Below are 14462 nucleotides of genomic sequence, written 5' to 3' on the forward strand. Positions count from 1 at the left end.
TGCGTGTTGCGTTCGCCACGGGTTACAAACCCGCCGAACCCAGAAGTACCGGAACGGGCTACTTCCAGGTTTGGCGGTTCGCGCATGCTCAGACGCGGTGCTCAGGATGCGGACTGCTCCGGAATGGATCCCGTTCACATCCAGAGGTACCACTGTATTGAGTCAGTGGCTCATGTGCTTTTGGTATGCACTCTTTATAAAGATTTGAGGAATTAGGTTATCACCCCTCTGTTGTTGTCCATGCCGGGTCGCTCAACCATTGCTTTTCAAGATCAAGATGATCAGGTGACAGCAAAAACTGCAAGGTTTTTAGTGGCGGCAATTATTATTATTATTATTATTTATTCAACTTATACACCGCCCTATACCCGGAGGTCTCAGGGCCGTTCACAACAAGACCACAACATATAAAATCAAACCAAAATCAATAACCCAATAAAACACACACACACACACACACACACACACACACAAGTAAGCTCTATTACTTGATTCTTGATGTAAACGCCCAAAATGTATTTTCTATACATTGGAACCTTGATTCTTGAACTTAATCTGTTCCAGGAGTCAGTTCGACTCCCGGAACCGTTCGGAAACCAAGGCACGGCTTCTGATAGGCTGCAGAAGCTTCTTGCACTCAAGCGGAAGCTGCCTCAGACGTTCAGGTTCCGAAAAATATTTGAAAACCAGAACACTTCTGGGTTTTGGGCGTTCAGGAGCCAAAACGTATGAGTACCAAGGTGTTCCAAGAACCAAGGTACGGCTGTAGTTAAGTTTTTACCTTTATATTTAGTACATTTTATTTTATCTTATTTTATTTTATTTGCTATGGCTAGTGGCCGATGCAAATAAAGATTCTTCTGATTGTGAGTGATTTCGGTGGCTGGGGGAGGGTTAGAAACTGATAAGTGAATTGCCAAATGGCACCTTAAACCTAGGATACACACCCCACAAAACAAGAATGTCTAGGCACCATTCGCCCTTCTCCCGAGAGAGTTATTTATTATTTCTGTTATTATTAATTTCATTTCTATTCCGCTTTGCATTTTAAAGAAGAAGAAAAATCTCAAAGCAGTTTACAACACGTTAAAATGTCCAAAAAAAACCCCCAGAATAAAATAAAATTCGAGCTTCCAGGAGAATATTACACATCCTTCTCTTAAGTGACTTTTCGCTCCCCCCCCCAATATTTATTTACCTACTTAATTTATAGAGCTTCCCCACAGCAGAAGTACCCTAGGAAGGCAGTGTGGTGTAGTGGTTAGACTGTCAGATTAGGACCTGGGAGATCAGGGTTCGAATCCCCACTCGGTCATGAAACTCACTGGGTGACCTCAGGCCCTAGAATAATTGCTTGCTAAACCAATTTTGGGAATTGTAGCTCAGGGAGGGGGGGATAGGGAGTCCTCCGTCAGTTATCTACACCTTTAACTACATTTCCCAGAATTCTCTGGGGGAAGCCGTGACGTATTTAAAGCGGTTTCATGGTGCTCAGCGGGTACACGGGGCAGGCTGACTGTTTGGCGGGGGCATGGAATGGAATACCATGGGAGGGAACATAGCTTTGAAAAGGAATGTTCAAAATAACTTTTATTTTAAAGAACAAACAAACCCAGAAGCTTTCCTTTTGGGGATTATAGGGACAGAACTACCTAAATTGTATAGGAATTTATTTATATATGCTGCTGTAGCAGCAAGAATGTTACTTGTCCAAAAGTGGAAAGAAGCAGAGGTCCCAGTAAAGGAAGAACGGATACTAAAACTTATGGAATATGCAGGAATGGCGAAACTTACCGGAAGAATAAGAAATCAAGATTCAAACTTTTTATTTAAAAAATGGAAATAGTTTATTGAATATTTACAGATAAATTGTAAACAGATAAAAACATTAGCAGGATTATTGTAACAACCCGCAGTTTCACAAGAGTACATATTTACAGTAGGGAATTAAATGAGCAAGTTAAATGAATTAGGATACGCAGAAGAGTTTTAAAAAATAAATTTTAAGGAAAGAGGGGGAAGGAAGTCAAATTTTGAAATGTTAAATTCATTGTAAAACTAATGAAATGTATAAACTTGAAAAGTATAAATAAAAGGGAGGGAACGTGGCTGGCTGGAACCCAGAACAAGGGCACTCTGCTCTGCGGTTATTTGAGTGAACCGCTTAATATAAGAGGAATCGTGGCCATGGATGGTACTGTACTTTTCTGTGTATTAGACGAGGGTTTTACCCCCCCCCCCAAAAAAAGATGATGTTAAAGGGGGGGTATACACGTTTAGCGCATATTGTTGACGTGCGATTTTTGGCCAACCCCCCTAAAAAACCATCGACAACTCTGGGCAATTCCCCCCCCATCGAGTCCCCCCAAATACAAGAGGGCGTGTTATACACGGAAAAGTACGGTAACCCTCCTCTGCTCCTCCTTCCATCGCTTCAGGTCGTGCGGATGACGCAGCAGCAGGAGAACCCCAAGTTCCTCTCCCACTTCAAGCGGAAATTCATCATCCACAAGGGCAAGAGGAAAGCAAGGGACGATGGGCTCCAGCCTAGCCTCTACCACATCCGTACGAACGGCAGCTCCCTCTGCACCCGGTGAGTGGCTCTTGCCTCTGGTCCCTTTAGGCCCCCAACTAATAATAATAATAATAATAATAATAATGGTTTATTATTTATACCCTGCCCATCTGGCTGGGTTTCCCCAGCCACTCTGGGCAGCTTTCAACCAAATATTAAAAACAGTACAGCATCAAGCATTAAAAACTTCCCTAAACAGGGCTGCCTTCAGATGTCTTCTAAAAGTCAGATAGTTCTTTATCTCCTTGACATCTGGTGGGAGCGGGTGCCACTACCGAGAAGGCCCTCTGCCTGGTTCCCTGTAACTTCACTTCTTGCAGTGAGTGAACTGCCAGAAGGCCCTCGGCACTGGACCTCAGTGTCTGGGCTGGACAATGGGGGTGGAGACGCTCCTTCAGGTATACAGGACCAAGGCCGTTAAGGGCTTTAAAGGTCAGCACCAACACTTTGAATTGTGCTCGGAAACGTACTGGGAGCCAATGAAGATCTTTCAGGACCGGTGTTATATGGTCTCGGCGGCCGCTCCCAGTCACCAGTCTAGCTGCCGCATTCTGGATTAAGTGCAGTTCCTGAGTCAGTTGAGATTGTTAATTTGGGGTTTTCATCAGCTGTACGCCATAATCATCGCAATTATAACAAATAAAGGCTTGACATATCTCGCTTTGCACGTCATGAGTCTATCTCATACATTAGTTTCACCTTTTAAGTTGAATTACTGAAAGAAATGAACCTTTCCACAATATTCTAATTTTTCAAGTTTCACCTGTAGTCACAATGGCAGGTGTTACTTTCACCTTTTCTGTGCGTGTTAGTGATTGCGATTGAATACCTTTTTTCTTCCCCTTTTCTTCCCAGATGTATCCAGATCAATACAGACTCCAGCCTTCTCAACTCCGAGTTTTGTTTTATCCTGAAGGTAACCTCTTTGTCAGCATCTTAAGTCATAGAATACTTTATAGTCTGGTTTTCAACTCTTGTTCACGTTTGTAAAAGTGGAACTAAACTCCTTATAGATTTTATACTGCTGCCTTCTCTATGGGATAGCTTTAGCCTACTCATGAATCAAAGGTTTTGTGTCTCTTCTAGGAAAAGCAGTGGTTTTTTCCCCCTAAAAAAGTATTTAGGAGTACTCTCATTTCCCTACTCATATTGAAATACTGCCCTTTCAATGAGGCCAAACTTAGATTCACAAAATGTTTAGCGGTATGGGTACCCCTGTGTTCACCTAGAAGGAAAAAAAGCACTGAGGAAATGTATACTTTTTGTGCATTCTATAACTTCCAGCATCCATAAGGGCTAGCAACTTGTTCTTAAAAATGAATTCGTGAAAACGAGGTGCCTGAAAAAAACTAAATCCCGCTGGTATTGAATTTTTGTGGCTTTTCTTGCATTTTGGCAAGTCACAGAACCTGTTGTGCAACATATCCACTAATCATCTTTTAAAAGGCACAGTGGAAATTTTTTAGGCCTCTTTTCCTTGCTTCTTGTGAATGGTGATGCACACACTCCTGGATTAAGGAATATGTCATTCAGAAGTCTACAACCTGGATTTAAGAAACCATTTTGGGATTGTATTTAGCAGTTCTTCCTTAGAGAGCATTCTGTTCAAGAGCACCCTTTTCAGAACAGGAAAAACTAATATTGATCTGTCACTGGCCAACCATAGCGCCAGGTCAACTTTCTGGCAGCTGTGATATTTTTTCTCTCTATTAACATTCTTATTAACAGTAATAATAATAATAATAATAATAATAATAATAATAATAATAATAATAATAAATAATAAATTGCTTGGTCGCTTTTCCCACAAAACTGACTCATGGTAACTTACAGAAGCAAACACATGAAAACAAGAGTAAAAACAACCTGAAATGCTCAACAGCAATATTGAGAGAAGCTTTTAATGTTTGATGGATTATTGTATTTTAATATTTTGTTGGAAGCCGCCCAGAGTGGCTGGGGAAGTCCAGCCAGATGGGCGGGGTATTAATAATAATTTATTATATTTATAAATGAATGAATGAATGAGTAGATCCAATTCAACCCTCAAAAAATGAACAGGAAATTAAGGTCCCTGTCATGACATCCTTCTATACTTTTGTCCTCCAAAGCTGATGGTGAGGGGGTTGTGTTGGAAGTTTGGGGACAGCTTATTGAGAATAGTTAAATCGGAGTCAGAGATCTCCAAATTCCCTGTACTTTTGACCTCTTTGCTGACCTCCATATCTCAATTGGCGTGGCAGGATGATTCAAGGACAACCCAAGAAACATTTCAACATTTCAGTGTAGTATGGTATCAAAATATATTTTTTATTTACAGAATATCCATAGATACCTTTTCAAAATGAGAGCAAGAGCATCGAGTGATACTTAGGACAATCCTAGTTGTGTTTTCCAGTGAATTCCTTATTAATTAAAAATTCCGTGTGGTGCAACCTAATTGTTGTTCTGAAAGTGTGGCCTGGAGAAAAAAGTTTAAGAACCACTGGTTTACCAGGGGTCAGCAAACTTTTTCAGCAGGGGGCCAGTCCACTGTCCCTCAGAGCTTGTGGGGGGCTGGGCTATATTTTGAAAAATAAAACAAATTCCTATGCCCCACAAATAACCCAGAGATGCATTTTAAATAAAAGCACACATTCTACTCATGTAAAAATAATGCTGATTCCCGGACCGTCCACGGGCCAGATTGAGAAGGCGATAGGGCCGCATCCGGCCCCCGGGGCCTTAGTTTGCCTACCCATGGTTTAGACCAGCACCTCTTCCAGGTATTTAGACCCATACCTGCATCCTGTTTTACAACTTCCTCACACTTCCCCCTCGAGACGAGAGGTCACCTTTAATGACCCCCCGAGAGAACAGAGGAACTAGGACGGCTGCCTTTGTTTTCTCCAGATAAGTTAAGTCCGGTTGGAACTAGACACCTTTTCCCATCGTAGGTATGTGCTTCCTATAATAAACTATCGTCTTCTTACTCTGCAAGCATCTCTTTGTGTGCGATGGAAGCAGCCAGAGTCCACTCTTTGGCCGGACACACTGAACTCGCTGTGTACGGAAACTCTCCAGGAGTTTATAGGGTTCCCTTTCAATAGTCCACCCTTTTTCTCCAGGTTCCCTTTGAGAGCACGGACAACCAAGGCATTGTGTACACCTGGGTGGGCCGGGCTGCCGACCCAGACGAAGCCAAGCTGGCTGAGGACATGATGAACTGTATGTTCGATGACTCCTACAGCAAGCAGGTGAGTCAGAGCAGGAAAGCAATGGCTGTGGGAGGGGGGGGGCTGCCCGTGAGATGGTGAAGCGGACCTCTTTCCTCGCAGCTAGGGCCGGATTGAGGTTTGATGAGGCCCTAAGCTACTGAAGGTCATGGGGCCCTTTCTATGTCCAGCTGTCCTTTGTCAACAACAAATGGTCGCTTGTTTTTTGTGTTGAATATATGCTACATGGTAATTTATGGACCTAACAGGTATCTTAAAGCCATTTACACATAACAAAATATGTATTTTATCAAAATAATTGTTGAACTGAAATACAGTCGTACCTCGTGTTACGAATGCTGCATGTTGCATTCGTCACGGGTTACGAACACGCCAAACTGGGAAGTACCAGAACGGGTTACTTCCGGGTTCGGCGGTTCGCGCATGCACAGATGCGCAAAATGACGTCATGCGCAGACGCAGTGCTTCAAGTTGCGGACCTTTCAGGTTACGAACGGGGCTCCGGAACGGATCCCGTTCGTAACCAGAGGTACCAATTAAGAAGTATATTAATAGTGAAATGATTATTAAGCTCTAAATTAAAACGATTTTTTATTCATAACAAACTTAATAATGCAAACACATTGGCATTTGGCAGTAACAAAAGTCCCTTTAGAAACACAATTTACAAAGACTCGTAATTTTTTTTGGGGGGGGGAGGGTCAAGAGAGTGGGGCTCTAAGCTATAGCTTGTTTAGCTTATACGTAAATCTTGCACTGCTCGCAGCCTGCCCTGGTTACAAAGCTATCCCTGGCATGAGGCAGATTTGGGGAGGTAAATCGGGGGGGGGGGGGGTTGGACTGGATGACCTCAGGGGAACTTACGGTTTGCTCTGGGTGTTCACACAGCCTGCAGGGGTTTCTGCTGGCGTGAGCCTGAACTGAATCCCATCTGAAGAAGAGGGCCATTGAAGGCTGCTAGCCGGGATGGCTCAGCTCTGCCTCCACAGTTGGAGGTAATAATGGAAGGGAGAGAGAGGACTCTTGTGCTCCAGTCCTGCTTTTGGTGGTTTCCCAGGGGAATCTGGTTGGCCCCTGTGAGAACATGCTAGGTGGGCTACTGGCTTGACCCAGAAGCCTGTGAGTATTTCATGCATCCGATGCTGCAGATGTCATTGGTGTAAATCACATGCCAGTCTGGGAAGACCGTGGGAACAGAAGATAGCCTTATCTCTCTTCCGTTGTGGGCACTTTTGGATTGTACTTTCGCATTTACTTCTGGCTGTTCTCTCAGAGCTGGAGAGAAAGGACGCAATGATTCCTTTGTCTGCATGTAGTGTGTAAATAAATACGTAGATAAGCTCTACAGTGTCTCATTCTTCTTACTACGTAACGCCAGAAGATTAGTGTGCATACAGGTGAAACTCGAAAAATTAGAATATCGTGGAAAAGTTCATTTCTTTCAATAATTCAACTTAAAAGGTGAAACTAATATATGAGATAGACTCATGACACGCAAAGCGAGATATGTCAAGCCTTTATTTGTTATAATTGTGATGATTATGGCGCACAGCTGATGAGAACCCCAAATTAATAATTTCAACTTTGGGGTTTTCATCAGCTGCATGCCATAATCACCACAATTATAACAAATAAAGGCTTAACATAGGCTCATGACACGCAAAGCGAGATATCTCATATATTAAACTCCAGTAGCTAATGAAAACAATTGCTTACGACTTTTCCACAATATTCTAATTTTTTGAGTTTCACCTGTATACCAGTTGGTGTATGTTGCTGAAGCGCACTGGAGAAGGGGAGGCTCGGAGTTTGGGGCTGCGGGGGCACCCCAGGGCGTTTTCCCAACAAAGCCTTGTCTTACCTGCCTCAACATGGCCACTCCTTCCTTTATTCCAGGTGATAAATGAGGGAGAGGAGCCTGAGAACTTCTTCTGGGTTGGAATTGGTGCACAGAAGCCTTATGACGGAGATGCAGACTACATGAAGTATTCTCGCCTGTTCAGGTGAGAGCTGTTCCCCTTGGTCCTCCTCCTCGCTCTCTTCCTTCCCATGCTAAATATTTTCCCTGCTTCAGATGCATTGGCATAAGCTTTGAAAACCCTGGGGGGGGGGCATCGTACAATGGGGGGGGGACACCTGTGGCTCTCCAGGGGTTGATGGACTCCAATGCCCATCAGTCCACCGTGTGGAGGGTGGGGGGGTGGAGACAAGGGCATCTGCCATGCTGCAGGTTTCCCGACCCCTTGGCACTGAAGCCCCACCCACATGACCGCTGGTAATGTTATTGTGCCCTTCCTTCAGCTTCTAAAATCTCACGCCCCTCCGACATGCAGTTTCACACAATTCCATGAAGCCACAAAGTCCAGCAACTTGCATTATAAACCTGATTTATTTTATTTTATTTTATTTTAAAAAAAAACCTCAAGCCATCCATAGGCCTAGCTATTATGCTTCTTCTTTCCAGAGAGGTCACTCAGTTCCATCAAAGGCTTCGGCCACACCGAACATTTAAAGCACCTGGATATTACAGCCATGGCTTCCCCCAGAGAATTATGGGAGGTGTGGTTTGCTGAAGGGGGCTGAGAGTTATTAGGGGATGCCCTATCCCAGGCATGTCCAACAGGTAGATCACTGGACGTCTGTGGTAGATCACCGGAAGATCAGTGGCTCCCCCCAAAGAAGCTAAAAAAAGCTTTGGCTCCCCCCCCCCAAGAAAAGCTCAGCATCTTTGTCCTGCACCCCTAAAATGACCTGGACCACCAAAAATAGGGCTTAAAAAAAGCTCAATATCGCTTTCCTCTTCCCTAAAGAAGCTCAACAACTTTGACCTGAACCCCCCAGAAGGGGGTAGATCACTGCCAGTTTTTAACCACCCCTGCCTATCCCATGGGTAGGCAAACTAAGGCCCGGGGGCCAGATCCAGCCCAATCGCCTTCTCAATCCGGCCCGTAAATCAGCGTGTTTTTACATGAGTAGAATGTGTGCTTTTATTTAAAATGCATCTCTGGGTTATTTGTGGGGCATAGGAATTCGTTCATTCCCCCCTTCACCAAGGTCTGAGGGACAGTGGAACAGCCCCCTGCTGAAAGTTTGTTGACCACTGCCCTATCCTGTTCACAGGGCTACAAATCCCAGACCCCTCTCTCTTCCCAAGGAACTGTGGGGCTCAGAGCTATTTGAGGGGAACAGGGGTCTTCTAAAAACTCTCAGCACCCGTGAAAAAACTTCAGCTCGCAGAATTCCGTGACCGCACAATGGTACCATTTTAACAGTTGCGGCTTCCACTGAAGAAGCCTGGGAACTGTAGTTTTAAGGGTGCTGATAGTTCGGAGATTCCTTTTTGCCAGGGATTGAACCCAAGACCATCTGCATGAAAGCAGGTACACTGAGCCACAGACCTTCCCCATTTTACTGAAATTCACTTCTGGCCTTGTCTCTCAGGTGCTCCAATGAAAAGGGCTATTTTGCCGTGTCTGAAAAATGCTCAGATTTCTGCCAAGACGATTTGGCGGACGACGACATCATGCTCCTAGACAATGGGCGTGAGGTAAAGTTTTGAGCATGGGGGGTTTATTTAGCGGGGTTGTGTGTCTTAAAAATATGTTTTTGGGTGTGAGGAACTCAAATCTGCTATTTTTGCAATTGGTCAACAATTAGTTTGGTTTAAGTCTACGTTTGATGAACTAGCACATAAACTGCTTTTAGGAAACCAAATAACTTTCATTTTTGCCTTCTGAAAACGTCAGGTAATTAATAATATATAACTGCAATTACTTGGCAATCATTTTTAATGATTTCTGTCCATACCTTTTACTTGCCGAGCAAAACTAAATTTTGTTAATTTAACCAAGATATCTCTTGATTTCCCAAGTCGTGTTATAACTTTTTAGCACCCCTCATTTTTGGAGATTTGAAAGTTTGATAAATTCAATACACCCTAATGAGGAGTTTTTGGCTGGGCAACTCCTCCCAGCCTCTCAGAAAGAGGGAGGCAGGAGCTGGACTGCTTTTAGGGCAGGTAGAAAATGGGAGCAAAATCAGGACATGAGAGAACACTCTTCCCCTGCGAAGTGATTATTTTGGGATACGTGTTTTAGTTTTAATTTCTTGTGTTTTTAACCTATTCCGACTTTTTTCTCTTCTCCCCCCCCCCACCCCGGCAGGTGTACATGTGGGTAGGAACACAGACCAGCCAGGTGGAGATAAAGTTGAGTCTCAAAGCCTGCCAGGTAAGGAAGGACAGCTCCGGATGTCACAATTGCCCAACAATCTTAGGGACCCCATCCTCAAAAAACTTGATTCAGAGCAAATTCCGCTTCATTCATAGCACTGTATAGTTGGCAGGGGTCTCCTGCAATGCAGATACACGCAGCCGTCCCACACAGGGATTGAACCTGCAACCTTTTATAGGCACCGGGCTCTAACCGACGGAGCTATCCAGGCAGGGATAATTGCCGTTTCCCACGAATCCTGAAACTGGCTCATCGTTGAGATTGCTCTGCTTGTGGTATGCCCCACAGAGGACCTTAAGGTCCACAAATAACAATACTGTGGAGGTCCCAAGCCGCAAGGTGGTTAGATTGGTCTCAACTAGGGCCAGGGCCTTTTTTAAAAATAAAATAAAAATATTTTTATTGATTTTAACCATTTTAAACACATATCAGTTAATTTTTTTCATCCTCCCCCCCCCCCCACTGGGGGAAGACCTTTCCAAACCCCTCTCTCACAGGAGCAAATATTAAACATTGCAAATTTAGCATAATTAAAATACAAAAAATCATTGCTTAGGTCTGGCCCTTTTTCTTAGGCCAAACATTCATCCTTTCCTCAATTTCATTGTCTATGGACCTCCTCAAATCCCCCCCCCCGGTTGAATTTATTGTCTATCCTCTTTAACAGCTTTCCAATTCATAGTCACGTCTATTTTCAAATATTCACTATATATTTTCTCCTTATCTTTTTGAGCAAAATCAAATAATACAGACTTAAATCCTTGGGGCCTTTTGAGTACTGGCCCCGACTTTGTGGAACGCTCTGTCACAAGAGACCAAGGCCTGCAGGATTTGACAGCTTTCCGCAGGGCCTGCAAAGATGCGAGCTGCTCTGGCTGGCCTTTGGTTTGGACTCAGTTTCCCTCCCCTTATGGTTTCGATTTATGGGCTACTACTAAAATGAGGCTGCATTTTAAATTGTATTTTAATTAACTGTTTTTCTTTTTATGTTTTATTGTAATTTCATTGGTGTTAGCCGCCCTGAGCCTGCTTCCGGCCGGGGAGGGTGGGGTATAAATAAAATTTATTATTATTATGGAGTGTGGTCCAATTACTCACGAGGGTCATGTTGTGGTTTGGGGCAGGGACCACAGCACCCTCCTTTTGGGGCTATTTGCAGGGAACCATTTTTCAGTTGAGGGCCGCATTTCTGTTAGGAATCGGCCAGCAGGGGCCACATGCTGGCAGTGGGTTGGTGCCAGAGCCGGAAGAGAGCAGGGTAGCCCCTTTCATTCTGCCCCTTCCTCCTTTTTCAACCACCCAATCCCCTTTCTCTCTCTTTGCCCAACCTCTTCCCCTCCCATGAAACCAGGGTGAGGCCTGTGCCTCGCCTGTATCCGGCCGATAGGAAAATGCCAAACCTAAGACACAGGCAAGAGCAGTCCAGGACCTCTGCTGGATCAGGCCAATGGCGGCTCCAGCTCAGCGTCCTGTTCTCGCAGTAGCTAACCAGATGCCTGTGGGAAACCTGCAAAGCAGGGCCTGAACACCACAGCACTTACCCTATATCACAAGTGTTTTTAGGTCATTAACATGTTTTATTTTACTTTTGATTTGCATTGTTTGCGGCCCTGGACTCCCTTGGGGAAGAAGGTCGAAGTGGAAATGCAACCCTTTTTTCTCTTCCCTTGTCCTTGCGTCATGTGTTTTTAATGATTTAAAAATAAAAAATAAAATAAAAAGATTGGCTTTTAGGAACTGTCGTGTTTAGACTGTACATTAAGCTGCTCCGGGAGCCTTTTTGGCTGGGCAGCCATGCTTAAAATAAAATAAAACAAAACAAAAATAATTTAAATTTAAACTTGAAGAAAGCTGGACAGGCTCAGCAGAGGTAGTATCAGGGTTGGCAAGCTACTGGCGGCCTAATCCAGCCCTTTTAGATGTGTGGTGTGGGGAACCAGCGTTTTGTTTTCTCCTGCCTCTGAACTTTCCCCCCGTTTTCTCCGCAGGTATACATCCAGCACATGCGCTCGAAGGACACAGCTCACCCGCGGAAACTGCGCCTGGTTCGGAAAGGCAACGAGCCGCCTGCCTTCACCCGCTGCTTCCATGCATGGAGCGTTTTCCGGAAGCCTCCGGCTTAAGCTGCTCGCCGATTGGGGTGGCACCTCCATGGGACTTCATGGCACCTGGTGGACCTCGGTGCTCAAGTAGGGGGCGGTACAGCTGTATCCTGTTCTTTTTAAGACCAGCTGATTGGACAAAATTTTACTAGAGGAGGGGCTAGAATTTTCCCCTCCCCTTTTTAAAGAAACAGCACCAGTCTATTAAGCTCCGCCCACCCTCCCCTACAAACCACTTTTCACCCAAAAAATTCTCTCTCCTCACCACCTTGGGGCAGTGAAATAGATGCTGTCTGGACCCGCTCTTCGAGAAAACATTGCTGCTGGGACTCTTCCCACAGCTACAGAATCACTGTGTTGTTTATTTGTTTTTCCCACTTGCACAGAGATCTTTTTTATATAGTATATTTAACAGAACGCACGTGAGCTGTGACTTCTTATTCTGCTCTTCGAAAGCACTGCAGCCTGGACCCAGTTTGAAGTAGGGTCTGTAACAGCAACCTCTCTCTCCCTGCAAATGGATGGCCTGTCTCTTTTTGAAGTAAGTTGTGTGAGGCTGGGCAGAGGAGCGAGGCGACTGGCACCTTCAGCTTGGGCAAAAGGCTTCGTTGTGCACTTAAAAGGCTACAGGAGAAAAACGTAACGGAGAAGTCCATTTTAAAAAACCAGATAAAATAAAATCGAGTTTATTGCTTTTAAATGTTATCTGCTGCTAGTCCTCATGGGTGCAAAGAAAATGTCTCCTTTGAAATGTATGGTTGCTTGTGCATTTTGAGGAAAAGGCAGGCATAGCTTTTATCTATAAAAACCTACCATGCAATCACTGCAGTTGTCCTTTTATAGGTTAGTATCTTGCAAAATTTCTGTATGGAAGGAGGGAATTGTGGATAATTTTAAATTCATGCTTTGGTGACTGGCCTGGTCTTTCATAATATTGCTTACTGATGACTGCGTTTCAGCAGAGAAACATTTTTAAGTGTTGCCCCCTTTACAGTGACTTTTCTGTGTCAGAACAGGAGAACGTTTTCAGCTGTGAAAGCTTCCTGCCCCAAAAAGTATTTTGCCTGTCTAGGACCCAGGTGGCGCTGTGGGTTAAACCACAGAGCCTAGGGCTTGCTGATCAGAAGGTCGGCGGTTCGAATCCCTGCCACGGGGTGAGCTCCTGTTGCTCGGTCCCAGCTCCTGCCAACCTAGCAGTTTGAAAGCACGTCAAAGTGCAAGTAGATAAATAGGGACCGCTCCGGTGGGAAGGTAAACGGCGTTTCCGTGCGCTGCTCTGGTTCACCAGAAGCGGCTTTGTCATGCTGGCCACATGACCCAGAAGCTGTCTGCGGACAAACGCCGGCTCCCTCGGCCTATAGAGCGAGATGAGCGCCACAACCCCAGAGTCGGACACGACTGGACCTAATGGTCAGGGGTCCCTTTACCTTTACCTTTTAGGTCAAGTCCATGCTAATCTCCATCTATTTTATAAGGTGGGTCCTTAATCTGCTTAGCTCTTCAGCGGGGCTGAGGCTGTGCTGCAACCAGACTCTAACCTAAGCAGGACATGGGACAACCCCCAACATCTCAAAACCACTCATGTCTGCCTTCTTCCTCCCTGTACCGGGCACCGGCGGCTTCACCCCGGTCCTTCGTAGGGCTGACGCTGCTTGTTCCTCCTTCCACTTTTCAACATTGCGACGTGTGCATATAATCTCAAAATCTGGCTGTTGATACAACACAATGTTGGAAAGCTGATATCGCCCAGGCCTACCTAGGACCGATGGGAGTCCAAAACCATCAGGCAGAGAGAAACCCAGAGGTACGCTCTGGCTACGTTTGTGGCCTCGAATGGCAGCAACTACCCTGTGAAATGGGGCTGGGGAACTGGATCCTTTTCGTCCCACGTATCAGTGGCCTGACATCATCATTCAGGGTGTGTTTGGACATGGCTGTCTGCACACTTACCGGATTTTTCGCTCCATAAGATGCCCTTTTTTCCTCCTGAGAAGTAAGGGGTCCTCCTGCGTCTTATGGAGTGAATGGTGGTCCCTGGAGCTGAATTGCCCAGGGGCCAAAAGAGGATCATGCTTTTTATTTTACAAAGAGAAAAGGGGGTGTTGAAAGGACCCCGCTCAGCAGCTGATCAGCAAGAGATTGGGAGAGAGATAAGAGTCCCTGGCTCTCTTTCAGCCCCGCTCTCCATTGTTGAATGTGCTGCAGAGGGAGGTTGTTTTGTTTCCCCAGCGACATGTGACTGGCTGATTAGATTGTCTTGTCTGTAGGAAACTGTAGAAAAGGCTCCCTCTCCTTTAGAAGCTGCAGAAATGTGAGTTCAACCCCATAAAAACGGGGC

At 45.0% G+C, this 14462-nt stretch overlaps 1 protein-coding gene across 1 annotated transcript in view; it reads left to right on the top strand.

The window, feature by feature from the left end:
* Window positions 1–12946, top strand: part of FLII (FLII actin remodeling protein) — a 51403-nt gene extending 38457 nt beyond the window's left edge. The window contains exons 24-30 of the mRNA XM_033166923.1: window positions 2439–2593; window positions 3431–3491; window positions 5683–5811; window positions 7687–7793; window positions 9232–9337; window positions 9954–10019; window positions 12011–12946. Coding sequence (XP_033022814.1) covers window positions 2439–2593; window positions 3431–3491; window positions 5683–5811; window positions 7687–7793; window positions 9232–9337; window positions 9954–10019; window positions 12011–12145 — 759 coding nt within the window. The 3' untranslated portion in view covers window positions 12146–12946. The remainder of the gene's footprint in view (window positions 1–2438; window positions 2594–3430; window positions 3492–5682; window positions 5812–7686; window positions 7794–9231; window positions 9338–9953; window positions 10020–12010) is intronic.
* Window positions 12947–14462: the final 1516 nt, after the last annotated feature.

The sequence above is a fragment of the Lacerta agilis genome, chromosome 13 (assembly GCF_009819535.1).
Source record: "Lacerta agilis isolate rLacAgi1 chromosome 13, rLacAgi1.pri, whole genome shotgun sequence".
In the NCBI taxonomy this organism is placed as follows: domain Eukaryota; kingdom Metazoa; phylum Chordata; class Lepidosauria; order Squamata; family Lacertidae; genus Lacerta; species Lacerta agilis.